The 14,312-nt window shown below is 41.8% G+C and overlaps 1 protein-coding gene across 3 annotated transcripts in view; it reads right to left on the bottom strand.

Annotated features, from left to right (window-relative positions):
- The window catches only part of PLCB1 (phospholipase C beta 1), a 667,247-nt gene that overhangs the window by 142,462 nt on the left and 510,473 nt on the right, over window positions 1-14,312 (bottom strand). For all 3 annotated transcript variants that reach the window (XM_032419622.1, XM_032419621.1, XM_032419623.1), the window contains 4 exons: window positions 13,469-13,551; window positions 6,962-7,046; window positions 5,313-5,490; window positions 1,143-1,210 (listed from right to left, as the gene is read on the bottom strand). In XM_032419622.1, the coding sequence (XP_032275513.1) occupies window positions 1,143-1,210; window positions 5,313-5,490; window positions 6,962-7,046; window positions 13,469-13,551 (414 nt within the window). The remainder of the gene's footprint in view (window positions 1-1,142; window positions 1,211-5,312; window positions 5,491-6,961; window positions 7,047-13,468; window positions 13,552-14,312) is intronic.

The following is a 14,312-nucleotide window of genomic DNA, read 5'->3' as shown; positions in this document are numbered from 1 at the left end:
GCATCTAGAGTTTTGGGGATTATTAAATGAGTTAGTTGATGTGAAAGAGCTCAGAAAAGTACCTGGCACATAATAAAACCTCATGTTGCTTTAGCTATGATTAGCTATTACATATCACTTTGATAAAGTTTTTATGCAGTATTGACATGGACAGACCTCTGTAGACTGATCTAATATTTTCTCCCATTCTCAGAAGACAGAATGCATGGAGACATGATTTCTTTTTAAAATTTCTGTAGCAATATTTAGGTTAAATGTGAATTGGGAAATATACATTTGCAAATGGACCATTCAATTAGTAAGACAATTTTAAATGATCAAGAATCAGTCATAAATGTTATGTGCAATTGAAGTAATTATCAGGCAGAACTACTTTACCAAGCATATTAATAGTTTTCCTCCTGGACATTGACTTGAAATTTAGTGGAGGAACATAGTTAATCAAAACTTTAGACTACATGAAAGGAAGTAAGTACCAGAGGAAGAACATCATGTAAGAATAGCTTATCATTCATTATTTATCCCTGAGACAGATGCTTTCCAATATATTGGAAAGAAGATTCAGTATAAACTTTTGGACCAAGACCTTGCCACAACAAAATTTTAAAATTCTAATTGACCTATTCCAGATTCACTTCTAGATTCTGTGCAAATAATATCTCTGAGCTGATGAGATTCTTTGGGATGTTCGAGCTTACATCAATAAGGATCTCTAGTGGTTCCAAAGCTACAATAATGGAATGAATGTCACATTTCTGAACATTTCTCCCAAATCCCATGTCTTCTCTGGATTTGGGGCCATTTGACAATCCATTCAATTGCCTCAAAAATTGAAGCAGGTGGTTGGATGTCACGAATTGAATTTTTGCATTCACCCTCCAGATACCCCATTTGATGGAAGGCAGTCTCAGCAGCATTGTTCATTATAGAGAGCTTTGCTCAATGCCATGCTAACTCCTTTAGAGACCCCAGCATGCATTTTCATTTTCCAACAGGGTAACCGAAAGTTTTAAAGTGAACTATGACTCTTTTGACCACTAGATGGCAGAAGGTGACCATGGACTGTATCCAAATGGAGCCTTCTGGGTGGGCAAATTAGGGGAAGCGCCTCTGTGACCCGAAGTCAGTCCCTAGATACCTACCTCATCCATTGAAGATTTTTTACAGTCATCATCATCATCGTCGTCGTCACTCTCGGTATCAGCTTCCCCTGTGGAATTTTAATAAAAGATCATGAGGTAACAGGTTTGAAGGTTTGAAGCACGTGCTAACAGGTGCATTGCCAAAAATTTCCTTGGGTATTGGCCTTTCATGATTTTAAAATTATTCCTTTGGATATTTAAATTTTATTAATTATATAGATAATTATACTGAGATTTTGAATATGGATTTTTTTCTCCAAGTTTCATTTGCGAATACATTTGAAATGCCCACCTTCTATTGAAAATGCTTAACAATTTTATCTGTATGTTTAAAAAAATATATGGCATCATCTACAGTTAGCTATGGTACACACATCCTATATTGATGTGTACATTGTCTCTCAGGGTCTCTATGACCCTAAAAGGGATAAACTATCCTGTCCCACTTTTCCCTCTTTTTCTGAGCCCTGACTCTTCCATGCGATGTTTGGCCAGTGCTCAGTGACTTTGTGGCCACTTTTCCAAGGCCATAGGGGACCTCACAGTGAAGGCCAAGGACAAGAGCTAGGACAGAAAGGGTGGGGCTGTGGCAGCATACCTAACTACACAAAGACTGTAAACTAACTATTGTACCCTATGATTTGCCTGCAGGCTTATTTAATGGATGCATTGTCCTCTAAGCAATGCACGTATCTTAGAAAATGGCTACGTCCCATTTTAAAAAGCAGGATAAAATGCATGAACCCTTAACATAATGATGCATGGAAATCTACTTCAATCAAACATAATTCAGCCTCATCTTTAGCCAATACACAGTCATTTCAATGGATTCTTTTTCCTCTCTGAAGATTTGGTGGTTGATTCTGCTACTTTAAATATTCATACAGCATGAGGTATTAAATTCTGCCACAGCTCTGGGCCTCAGTCAGACCCAATGATATCAGTTACGTAAAAAGATTTTCAAGTTAAATACTACAGAAAGCATTATTTGATTTGACTACTATCTTTTGGCATTCACATGGGGCAATAATAGGATGAGCCCAGTAGATGGCAATATTAGCTCAACAATGAGGCAACTTGCACGTGCAAGGCCCTCCCCCTCAAACCTTCTGAAAGTTAGCCGCCCCGTTTAATCTATATAAATGACACAATGTCCACAGCATGTCTTCGAAGAAGCTTATACATATTTTCATTTGGCTGACGAAGTTCAATCAATTACTCAATGACAGCAGTGGGCAAAGTATTTATGAAATATCTTTAGAGGGAAAAGATTTCTGGGACCAACAAATCATTATTTATGGCTTGTTTATTAAAAGAAAGCACATACAGCCACTTTATGATGCTGATATTGTGTTAGTTAATAAGATGAATCCATTATATTTTGGTTAGAAAACATATTTATATAGAGACATGTTCTTTTAGGAAGTTGGCACTCAAGTTTTTTTAATAATCAAATGTGTTGCTCCAAGTTCTTTTAACCAGTTTTTGCTTTTTAATTAGAGAGGGGATTCTTTTTATAGAGCAATTTAAAAGTTTCTTTGGCAAAACCATTTACACAATGCTTTACAGGACCTAACAACACACCAATCATTTCAAATACTCTATCAGGTCATTCTTTGGTGTATCGGGGGAAAGAAAGAACTTGTCTTCCATGACTCTATGAGCAGACCCTGGTTTCTCCCTTTTAAGTCTTTGGCGGGACCTTGGAGGCATCTTAAGACCCTAAAACCTTGCACCATAAAAAAAAAAAAAATCTACTTTATCCTAGTTCTTTAAGACAAGTGTACTGACAAAGGGCTGAATCCTGGAAAAGGCTCCTGGCCAACAGGGGCCATGATAAATAAATTAGTTTTGAAATAAGAACCATTGCATGTTTTTCGAGTTACTTGAGTTCCCATTACCGGAGACCATCTACAAACCAAATGGTAAATTAGCAGTGCTCATTATTCAAGAGCCTACCTACCTATTTAAATGTCCAAAATTTTCCATTGAAAGAAAAATTGCACAACAGACCATGGGGCTAGCTTAGGAAATCTACCAAATTACTAACAGACTGCTGCTTTTTCTTTGTATTAAGCAATAATGTTCACCGCCTATAAAAATCGTTATTCGTGTTATGCATCCAGTTAATAAGAGGGACAGAATTGATAGGGAGAATGGCACACAGGAAAAAAGTTTCTCCATGCAAAGGAAGACCTGCTTTCCTCCCTGGATTCAAGAGTTTCAAGAATTATGCTAGGTAGCCTCTTAATAATATTTCCTCCAAACCTTCAAAAGAACATTCATACTGAGAACACAACTGTTTTTGAGAAGAGATTCGGAATTGCGTAATAATGTTTGAAATACACATTCAAAAACTATCCCCCCATAAAACCTTTCAAAGAATTGTATAATATCTGTTGATAAGGATTTTTATCTAACCCATAAAAGATATTGGCCATTGAGATGGAAAAATTAAAAAAAAAAAGATAAATCAGTGTCTTGGTCCACCCCCCACTGTCCTAGAGTTTATATTTTAATTTAAAAAATTATTCTGAAGTCTTTTAATTGACATATGATAGGTATATAGAGAAGTATACATACTTGTACGTGTATAGAGTGATGAATTTTCACTGACTACGCAGACCTTAGTAACTGTTACTGAGATCAAGAAACAAAATAAAACCAGTGTCCAGAGGCCTCCTCGGATCCCCTTCCAGCCACTTCTTCAAGGGTCACCATTTCCTGACTTCTAACTGCATAGGCTCATTCTGCCTGTTTTTGTACTTTATATGAATGGAATCAATACAGCGGATACTTTTTTGTATTTGATTTCTTTTACTCAACATTATGTTTCTGAGATGTAGCCCTATTCTTGTGTGCAAAGGTAGATCGTTATTGTTGCATATTATTCCACAGTGTGAATATACTACAACCTCTTTATCTGTTGATGACATTTGGTTGGTTTCCAGTTTTCAGCTGTTGTGAGTAGCGTTGTGTTAAGCAATTCCTTGCATCTCTCTTGATGACTGTCTATAAACATTTTTGTCCGGTATATGCCTAGGAGGGGACTCCCTGGGGCAGAGGGTGTGCGTATGTTCAGTTTTTGTAAATACTGCCAGTTTTCCAAAGTGTTCCAATGTCAGTTAAACTTTTCGTTGAAGAACTTCCTAGATTCAAGCTTCAAGCTTCCTCCCCTTATTCACCCTCCAATCAGGAGAGCTTCCTAATGCCCTTTCCAGAATGCCAAGATTCTGATTAAAGCTAGAAGAGAAATTAGACTAAATGACAAGCAATTCAAAGGAAATGGGGTGACCACTTGGAATTCTTTTCTCATCAACCACAAAAATCTATTTCAACTTAAACCTAAAAGGAAAATTAATGATATTAAGCATCACCTAGGAGCTTTGACAGATAATTCAAGTAACTTTACCTTTTTACATTTTAAAAGAGATCTATAAAATATGGGTAAGTGGAATTGCCCAGAACTCTTCAGCATATCATCAATGAGAATATATCCAGTGAATGTCTGGTGCCCAGACCTAAGTGAATGTTAAGGGATCACTGTCCTTGAGAAGTTTAAAATCATGGGGTCAGTTTGAAGATGATTTGGTCAATGTGCTAGACAGAATCATGGCTCTCCCAAATGACCACGTCCTGGGAATATGTCTTGTGTCCTGTGAATATACGGTGAGAGGGACTTTGCAGATAGATTAAGGAACTGAGATGGGGGAGATTATCTTGGATTATCCAAAAGGGTCCAGTGTAATGGTGTGAGTTCCTAAAAGGAAAGGACCTTTCTTGGCTGTGGTCAGAGGGCGGTACAATGCCAGAATTGAGACGGGGCATTGCTGGCTTGACACTGAGGAAGGAGCCATAAATCAACAAATGTGGGTGGCCTCTGGAAGCTGGAACCAGCAAGGAATAGGATTCCCTAGGGCCTCCAGAAAGGAAAGCCGCCCCACTGACACAGAGTTTAGCCTCGTGAGACCCACGTGGGCCTCCCTACCTACAGAACTGGAGATAATACGTGTGCATAGTTTTAACAAAGCCACCCAGTTGGTAGCAGAAATAGAAAAACCAGCGCAGTTTTAAAGCGTGTCCAAATATGAATGTTCAATGTCCTCCTACGTTAAGTCAGCGCTTCTGAAACCCATGCGGCACAGGGAACAAGAGTCCCTAACCCCTTACCAGCTCCTGGAGATGAGGACTCGAACACGCTGGAGGAGTCGCTGTACGTGTTGGAAGCTTGTTCTGAGAGCTTCTTTTTGCCACTTCCTTCTGACGACTTGTGCGATTTCTTCTTATTTTTCACCAAAATTTTGTACATTAAGTCCATCGGGCTTGGAAGAGGAACTCCAGATTCCAGCTAATGGAAAAGAAAAGCGCCTTCTGTAAAAATATCGCACCGTTAGGGGTACCCTGGCTGGCTCGGTCGGCAGAGGGTGTGACTCAGGATCTCGGGGTGGTGAGTTCAAGCCCCGCGTTGGGGGTAGAGATAACTTACAAATAAAATCTTAAAAAAAAATATTGCCCCTTTCTTTCAGCTTCCCTCCCCAAGGCGCCAGGACGGTGTTGGACACCAAGAGCTTCTAGATTATTCATTACTACCTTCAGTACAGCCCAGTAAACTCTTCTAAGTGTGTCTTGCTGTTTCGCAGTTCTTTATTTTTTCACATGAAAGGCATATTTTAATTACCGAACTCTTTTTTTTTTTTTTTTTCCATAACAAAATCCCCATGAATAAGACCATCGAAATGTACTGGGAGATTTGCTAATCCAAAGGTTCGGGACTTTGCTGTGGACCGTAAATCCAACCATTTTGGGTTAGGACAGATAGGAAGGCCCTGCCTTGGATTTTCAAAGGAGGGAGGCCAGTTAGTGTGGCGTCTGTCAGGAAGGGTTGGTAAAGATGGGCAGGAGCTTCCAGGCAAGCATACAGAATCAACCTTTCAGATGCAGTTTAAAAGGAGCAGACTCCCCCTCCCCCCTCCCGCCATCCAGAACTCCAGAGCTAAGCTGCACATGTCCTTGGCATCAGCAGGACTGGACTGGTGGCTTCACATTTCCTTGCAGCCCCGAGATTCAAGCCACCCTTATTTGCAAAGCTTATTTCTTGTGTTTCGAGCTTGCATGGCTAATGAGAAAAATCAATTTCCCATGAGAGGGTTGTTAGATATTGTATCAGAGAGCATGTGTGCAAGTCCCAAGATGGGTTATTTTTAGAAAGTTCAGTGAACTCTCCTACACTGGTCCTTTATTCTTGCAAGGAGTCGGGAGATTGGTATGAAGCCATGTACGAATGTGCGGAGACTAGGGAAAAGGGTTCAAGAGGGGAGAGGCTACTTTGAGATATTCCTATTGCTTTCCTTCCCAAAGCAGGGATGCTTTCAGGGCAATAGGAGCCCTGAGTTCCATGAACAGGCACATGCAAGGACGTGAGGAGTGGACGCAAGGCCAGATGGGGGTGTCATTGTGCCACCTGCCACGTCCCATTTTGCTGAACCGTATCTCTCAAAGGGTGTGATAAGGTTCCTGGTTGGTGATCAGAGCCCCGTCTGCCCGGAATGTCTCCGCGGCTGATTGTGATGGGGGAGGGGAGGATTCTGTAGTCCTGACAGTCACATCTGTCAGAGGGGGAAGGAGAAGATGGAGGGTACAGGAAGAAGACAGAGGCATTTCTTTCACCCTCAGCAGGGCACACTGAAGGTTTCCTCCTGGTCAGACTTCATTATCAACTGAATGAATCTTACTGAGCAACACGGAAAGGATGTAAGGAAGTCCCCCCCGCCCCCAACTCCAGGGGCATTCCTTCAAGGGTAAACCTTGAAACTGCTTACTGGGTATTTTTCCAGTGGTTCCATGAGAAGAGCGTCTCCAAAGATCAGTCGGCAATACTCCGCCATCTTGGCTTGCTGCTTTGGGCTAAGGGGAATGAGAGAAACAAAGCAAACAAAGAGGCTCATTTAAAGAGTTTGGACAGGATTACTTTTCGTTATTAATTATAGAAAGAGGAGATTCCCTCTCTTACCGTTCAGGATTAGTATTTATCATTCTAACCCCCTTGTTTATTATCCTGACTTCTGTGAATTTGAATACCACATGGCAGGTAGACAGTGAAAGCTATTCCTAAGGCTGGTCTCCATAGACACAGAGGGAGAGTATAGCAGGTCATTTGCCAGTCACTGGATTCTTGAATGTCTCAGAATTATGGGCTCAGTTCCTTTTGTTCAATTTCCTGATTCTAAGTCAAATGCAAGACCTTGGGGGCAGAACTTATCCGTGAGTCCGGGTGAATTCTTGGTTGAGATTTGTCTAACCTGCAGAGAGCTAGGCTGTGGAGGAGTGTTTTTAAGGAGGTGAGAGAGGAGGAGAGGGAGGAAAAGAGGGGGAGAGAGAGAGAGAGAATCTTAAAACACAGAAGGGCAGTCAGGCAGAAGTGTGTCCACTTGGGAGGGGATCCTGGAGGAAAGGTAAAAGAAGCAGGCACATTGGGGAAAGGTGTCTGCACCCCTTATGTGCATAATAGGGCAGCAGAGGTGGTGTCAGCCTGACTATGGACCAGGAGGAATCTGGTCTGATAGACAAAGGCTGGAGCTGTAGGCTTTGCTGAGCTGAGCTCCAGGCTCTCAACCACTCTGGATCTATAAAATGAGGATAATAACTGTTCTTGGAAAAGGACAGAAGGTGCCGAGAAGATGAAGTGGAGTAATGGTTGCAAATGCCTTTGACCCATTTAAAGAGTGGGGCAGATGTAAGATGATCCAGGGTTAGGAGGCAGCCTCCACTCAGCTGGATGACTTGTGCACTTGCTAACACAGAAACAGTCGATGCGAGGGAACACCTGCATCTTTCAATACTCCTGCTTCCTTTGACCTTTTAAAAAGCAATAACATTTTTTTTCTTATTCTGTAGAATGTTAAATATCATTACAAAGGTATCCAATTCCACTGGGTTTTATGGACTGTGAGTTTGATATACAGGCTGTCAAACTTGATTTCCAATAGTTGTCTCTGCCTGCTGTAATGTTAATACATTTTAGCAGAACTGGGATTGTAGTAAGAATAAGTAAGTGATAAAAAAAAGTGATAAAAAAAGTCTTCTCTACTACAATTCAAATCAATTATAAAATGTGATTCTCTCTTTCTCTCTTCTGTAACTATTAAGCCTGGATCATGGACTGGTTTCCCCCCCGCCCCGGGAAGGGGGTGCTCTGGGGATTCAAATCGTATTGCAATGGTCCACAGGGAAAACCACTTTTTATATCCTTTTTTAAAGGCATATAGTTTTTGGGGTCAAGTGAGTTCTCGGGGGTTCAAGTGGAAGCCACTGCTTTGTTGGAACTGCAGGGAGAGGCGAAGAGAATCAAAGAACTTGCAAAGCCCTGCAGAACGACCTCCTAGCTTCTCGCCGTCGCCCTTTCTTGACCTATAGGCGATCTTACCGTGTGGCTTATGCAGCCCTCAGAATATTCCTCACCAGGATCAGGGAGAGGGGAAAACTTGCCACCCAGAGGACTGATCCTACAAAGCATGGGGGTGGTTGTTTAAGGACAAGTCACTAGAAGTTGGGGAGCAAGCAGAGAGGTGGCTGATTTGGCCGAGCAGTCTGGGTATCCTCTGTTCAGATGCTGTTGCTCAAAGGATAACTAGCCCGGGGCTCAACCAAGCCAAACAGCTCTGTGGCTGTAGCTGTGACAGGTCCACTTGTGCCCGGCCAACTCGTTCCAGGCTGCACAGGAGAAACTGTGCAAAGCCTTCATTTCGCTTTCACAGAATGACGCTACTCAGTGTCACAGAGCTTTGCTACTCCAAGTGTGGGCCACAGACCAGTAGCGTCAACATAACAGCACCTAGAGCTGGTCAGAAATGCAGATTCAAGGCCTCCAATGCAGATTCTGAGTCAGACTCTCTGGAGAAGCGGGGTGCAGGGGTCTTCACAGACCCTCTAGGTGATTCTGATGCATGCTCAAGTTTGAGAACTGTTGTGATAGATTAAAGTAAGTCAGCAGGTGCTGAAGGAGATGACATTTTTCTTGAGTGTTGGAACTTGGGAGCCCCTAGTTCCTTTGACCAGAGACCTAGAGTAAAAAGAGAGAGTTTTACCCTAATGCCCTGCTTTCAGGAATTTTAGGGGAGCCATATTCACACCAGTGGAGGGATTTCGAGGTGATGTTCCAGGTGTCTCTAAGCAGGTGACAGGCAGAGTCCTCTGTCCTTTGTCAAGCTGTCCCCAAACCAGGCCCTAGGAAGGATTTTGCCGGAGCAAAATCTTGCCTGATTCCACTAAAGAATCACTGGAGCTGTTAATACTGCAGGTGGTAGGGCCGAGGGCCAGGCCCTGATTCACTGAATTGGGAGAGGAATCCTGAAACCTGTATTTGTAACAAGCTTGCAGGCAGCTCTGATGCGGGTAGTTAGTGGACCACAGTGTTTAAAGTAACGCTCTGGCACTTCATCCAAATTACCTGGGGGCTTAAGAAAATGACACTTCCTAGGCAGCATCAGCGTGGGGCCTGAGATTCTGCATTTCTTTCTTTCTTTCTTTTTTTTTAAGTAAACTCTACCCAAAACGTGGGGCTCAAACTCACGACCCTGTGGTCAAGAGTCGCATGCTCTATCAACTGAGCCAGCCAGGTGCCCCAACTCTGCATTTCTACCAAGCTCCTCAATTATGCAGATGCTGCTGGTCTGCGGATCAGGCACTCTGAAGAACAAGGATCTAAATCTGACGTTTTCAAATTTGCCTCAAAATCAACTGAGGTGAAGAGAACAAGAGGGAGTTTTCCAAGAAAAAGTAAAATGGGTTACTTGGTAATCAGGCTGTTCACACACACACACACACACACACACACACACACATACACACACACACCTGTCAGGAACCGAATCAGAGCAGAGAGGAGAGTGAATGAACAAAGTCAGAGGAAAACCAAGCAACTTTGTGGGTCAAAACTGCAGAAATAAAAGACATTCACATTGCAGTTAGAGAGCAAGAAAAAAAAAATCCTGAGGCGCTCAGAGCTTCCACATCAGCTACTGTGGAGACGAAATGACAGGAAATACTCACAAATACATTTTGAGCTTCAGGCCATAGCAGGCACATCTGGGCATAGTCACATACCCCTAAAGTGGAGGCACCTGGCCCAGTGGTCAGTTTTCCGACCAAGGACTGCGCCCCATGAAATGTCATGGTGTAAATCCTCCACATTGAACTAAACCAACCTCCTTCTTTATAGAGGAGGAAGCTGTAACCCTTGGAAATTAAGGACCTTGTCCAAAATCTCCCATTATCTGTGGTTGAACCAGAGCTAGGGGTTACTTTGTTTGAGTTCAGTGTAGAATCCTTTTAGTGAAAATGCTAGCTTATAAATTAGGTGGAGCATCAGAGTTAGCTAGGGCCTTTTTTTTTTTTCTTTTAAGATCTCAAAGTCTCATTTCTACAAATTCAAAATGGGGTGTGGGAGTATGATTCAGGAATCTGCATTTTATGGGATTCTGATGGAGCAGGGGGAGAAGTATGAATTGCCAGCACCTAATGGCAGACCTCCCTTTGTTGTTCGGAGATAGGGAATTTCAAGTACTTGGAGGGAAAACCAAAAAATCCAGTAGATTTCTTCCTTTCTTCTGGGGTGAGTTTGTTTTCGAAGTGTGGCTCAAAGGATCCTGGCCCACAGTTCTGAATCTGGCATTTTGTAGACGCAGCACACCGGAAAATGAAATGGTCCACTAGAGATGGCAAATAGGTGGCGGATATTTTTTGTGGGGGGGGTGTCTCTTGGTCACTGTGTTGCGAAGGATTCTGAGGTTTATTTCTAGGTGTGGGAAAGAGGGCTGCACGTGAAAAATGATGTCTGCCACTGGGTTCAGCATTGAAGTGAGGTGGCCCACATATCAAGCATGGGGTTTTACTAGCAAAGGGAAAAAGCTTACCAATTTTCTTTGGGTGTGTGATAATCCCCACAGGAGAGGATTGAAGCTGAGCGATTTTGACATGTGAAGCTCCAGGATCATGGAAACATGAAACAAACAGCTTTCCCCCACGATAGACCTCAGTATCTTACTATTTCACTGCCTTAGGTGTATCTCACTGGTTTGGGGTAACTATCATGGCATCCTGTTTTCTTTTGTGTTTTCCTGTTTTCTTTTGTGACATATGAATTACTAATAAACTTTTAATAGCTAAATATCTCATTTTTAAACCAGAAAGGACAGTATCATGATACTGTCTTCTTGCTTTTGTGTGCAAGGCAAGGTTTGGTTTTCATACCCTATTTTGGCTCCCTATGGGTTTGGTGTTGAAAAACCACAAAAAATGTCCTGTGGTTAAGGGTCACAAGCCACATAAAAGCGAACATTTACAGACAGTTGCCTTGTCGATGTTCTGGTTGTCTTAATTCGATATTTTGAAGGCTCCAGATGCATCTGCTTAGGTGTGGGGATAGTGCTGGTGAAACGTGTGATTTCTGAAGCCAGACCAGACAGATTTGAATCCCAGCCGTGTCACCTTTTAGCTGCCTGGCTTTGGGTAAGTTACTCACTCTCTTTGGGGCTCAGTTTCAACATCTACAAAATAGGGATTATCACAATAATATTTATTCTTAGGAGCCCCTGGGTTTGTGGTGAGGGGTTACATGACCTTACGCCTGTAAGGTTGCTCGGCACATAATATAAACTCAATAAATATGAGCTGTTATTATGTTTGTGGTGGTAGGTAGTTGTTGATAGCTCTCTGGTTCCCTTATAGGAAAGTTCAATGGGGCAGGTGTGAGAATCAAGAGTGGAACTAGAGCTTTTCATCTTGTCTAATTTATATAGAAACATTTCTTGAAGACCATAAATATGCTAGATTTGGAGGTATTTCTCGAAAAGAGATATAATACATCTACAAGTCTGGGAACTACGGTGCCTGAAAGAAAGGTGCTAAAAGCCTGTTAGAGCCCAGTTACAGATGGATGGGCAGAGATGAGAAAACGCTCATGCGTGAGTCAGGGTCATCACAGCAAATGAGGTATTAAATACAGCAACTCAAGAGGCGGTCCCTTTAGTTCGAAGAGAGATAGCAATGAAACAGAATCAATTCTTTTCTCTTCAGCTGCCCCTCAGAAGTGTTAGAAAAACTATCTGCCAAATGATTAAATCATTCATTGGCTGTTTCCCAGTGCAACAGAACCAAGAGCTGGTAAATGTAATATGGATTTCCTGAGGGCAAACTAGAAATACAGATAATTATAAAATTGGTTACTTCAAAACAAGGCCCTTCTCCATGATCACAATAACAAATGATCACATTTACTTGGAAATTCCTCAGGCTGAAATGTGCTCATGACCAAACTGTTTAAGATTTTAGTGAATTCTTAAAGAATTCGTAAATTGAAGCATGTGTTGCAAATTAGTTGGACAAAAGGAATCAATCAGTAGCTTGGGAAAGACTTTTCAATATGAAGAAGGGTAAAAAAAGAACCCGTGAGCCACATTAGGACAGGTGCTGTTGGCTTTTAGTTGAGAAATCTGGCTCAGGTTGTTGAAAGAGAGGGCATCACAAATACTCTTTTGAGCAATGGTGGTCACTTCTACACAGTCTTCAGCCTTTCATTCCGTGGACTAGAATTTTAGTTTCTTGAATTTTGATTCAAAGTAGAGAAAACTCTTTCATTTTGAAGCACTTTAAACTGAGTAACGATAGGGTAAACTAATGCCCACATTTTAGATAGAAACATGTCTTACTCTGGCATTTTGTGATAAAATGAATATAAAATAGTTAAGTCAAAGTATCTTTTCTTTGTGTGGCTCAGCGATAAGGGCAGGCTATTTTTGAAATAGGACCACATTTACAAATACTAACGAACAAGGGCAACCAATGGGAAGAGGAAGGAGGAGCATCTGGTGGTCTGAGTTCTGTGTAAGCTCAGGCAGTGGAGGAGAATTTATAGCTTTCTCTCCACCAACTCCAGAGTGTTCAGAACTGGTCATTTGAACTGGCCATTTTTGCGTGGCAAAACAGACTATAAATGCGCATGCAATAGAAGGAGCTAATGAAGGAGGATTATAAAAATGGCCCACCAAAAGAGAGACATGGTATTATTCAACACCACTGGAAAAAGAGGAGTCCTTAATTTAAAATCCTGTGACCTGAAAATAGATTCCCCAAGTCCAGTGGATTATTGTAATGTTAATGAGGTTTAAGCGAGTGAATCCCAACATATGCAGATGAAAACATGACACTTAAGACATAACATCATTGAGGAACACCATTAATAATGTCAAATAATCTTAAATCTGATGCACAATTATTAAACATGCCTTCTTTGGGAAAAAGACTCCCCAGTGAATGTGTGGAATACTTACGAATCTACGTGGTTCTCAAATGAAAGCAGAATTGGAAAAGGTGACGTCTTAAATGCACACTCAGCAATTGCTTCTATCACTTCCTAAAAACGAGAACACGCATATATTCAATATGCCAGAATTCTAATGTGTATGTATGGGCATAGTAACCCCTTTGGGTTACTATGCCCATTAACGTGGTTGCCTTTTCCTTCATAGAATTGTATGGAAAGGCCTGAAGTGGCTAGAAGGGGCTGTGCAAGCTGCTGGACTATACATTTTCTGATTCTTTTCTTTCTTTTTTTTTTTTGTAAGATTTATTTATTTTAGAGAGAGAGAGCATGAGCAGGGAAAGGGGGAGAGAGAGAAGCAGACTCCCCGCTGAGCATGGAGCCCAATGCAGGGCTAAATCCCAGGACCCTGAGATTGTGACCTGAGCCGAAATCAACAGTCAGTCGCTTAACTGTGCCACCCAGGTGCCCCTAAATTTTTTTTTTTTTAAAGATTTTATTTATTTATTTGACAGAGAGAGAGAGACAGCGAGAGAGGGAACACAAGCAGGGGGAGTGGGAGAGGGAGAAGCAGGCTTCCCGCGGAGCAGGGAGCCCGATGCAGGGCTCGATCCCAGGACCTGGAATCATGACCTGAGCCGAAGGCAGACGCTTAACGACTGAGCCACCCAGGCGCCCCGCCCCTAAATTTTTTGATTCTTAACTTAACAAAGTAGAAAGAAAGAAGACTGGTTTGGTGGAGGGGGAAACAGAATTGTAAAAGACAATCGTTCTTCTATTTGCTAATTATATACATATATTACTTATAAGTATACTTATTATATTTATATTTTTTAATGAAAGAAGAAATCTAA

The sequence above is a fragment of the Phoca vitulina genome, unplaced genomic scaffold (genome assembly GCF_004348235.1).
Source record: "Phoca vitulina isolate PV1807 unplaced genomic scaffold, GSC_HSeal_1.0 scaffold22, whole genome shotgun sequence".
Lineage (NCBI taxonomy): Eukaryota > Metazoa > Chordata > Mammalia > Carnivora > Phocidae > Phoca > Phoca vitulina.
Note: the sequence above shows the minus strand (reverse complement) of the source record. Positions and strands in the feature narration are given on the sequence as shown.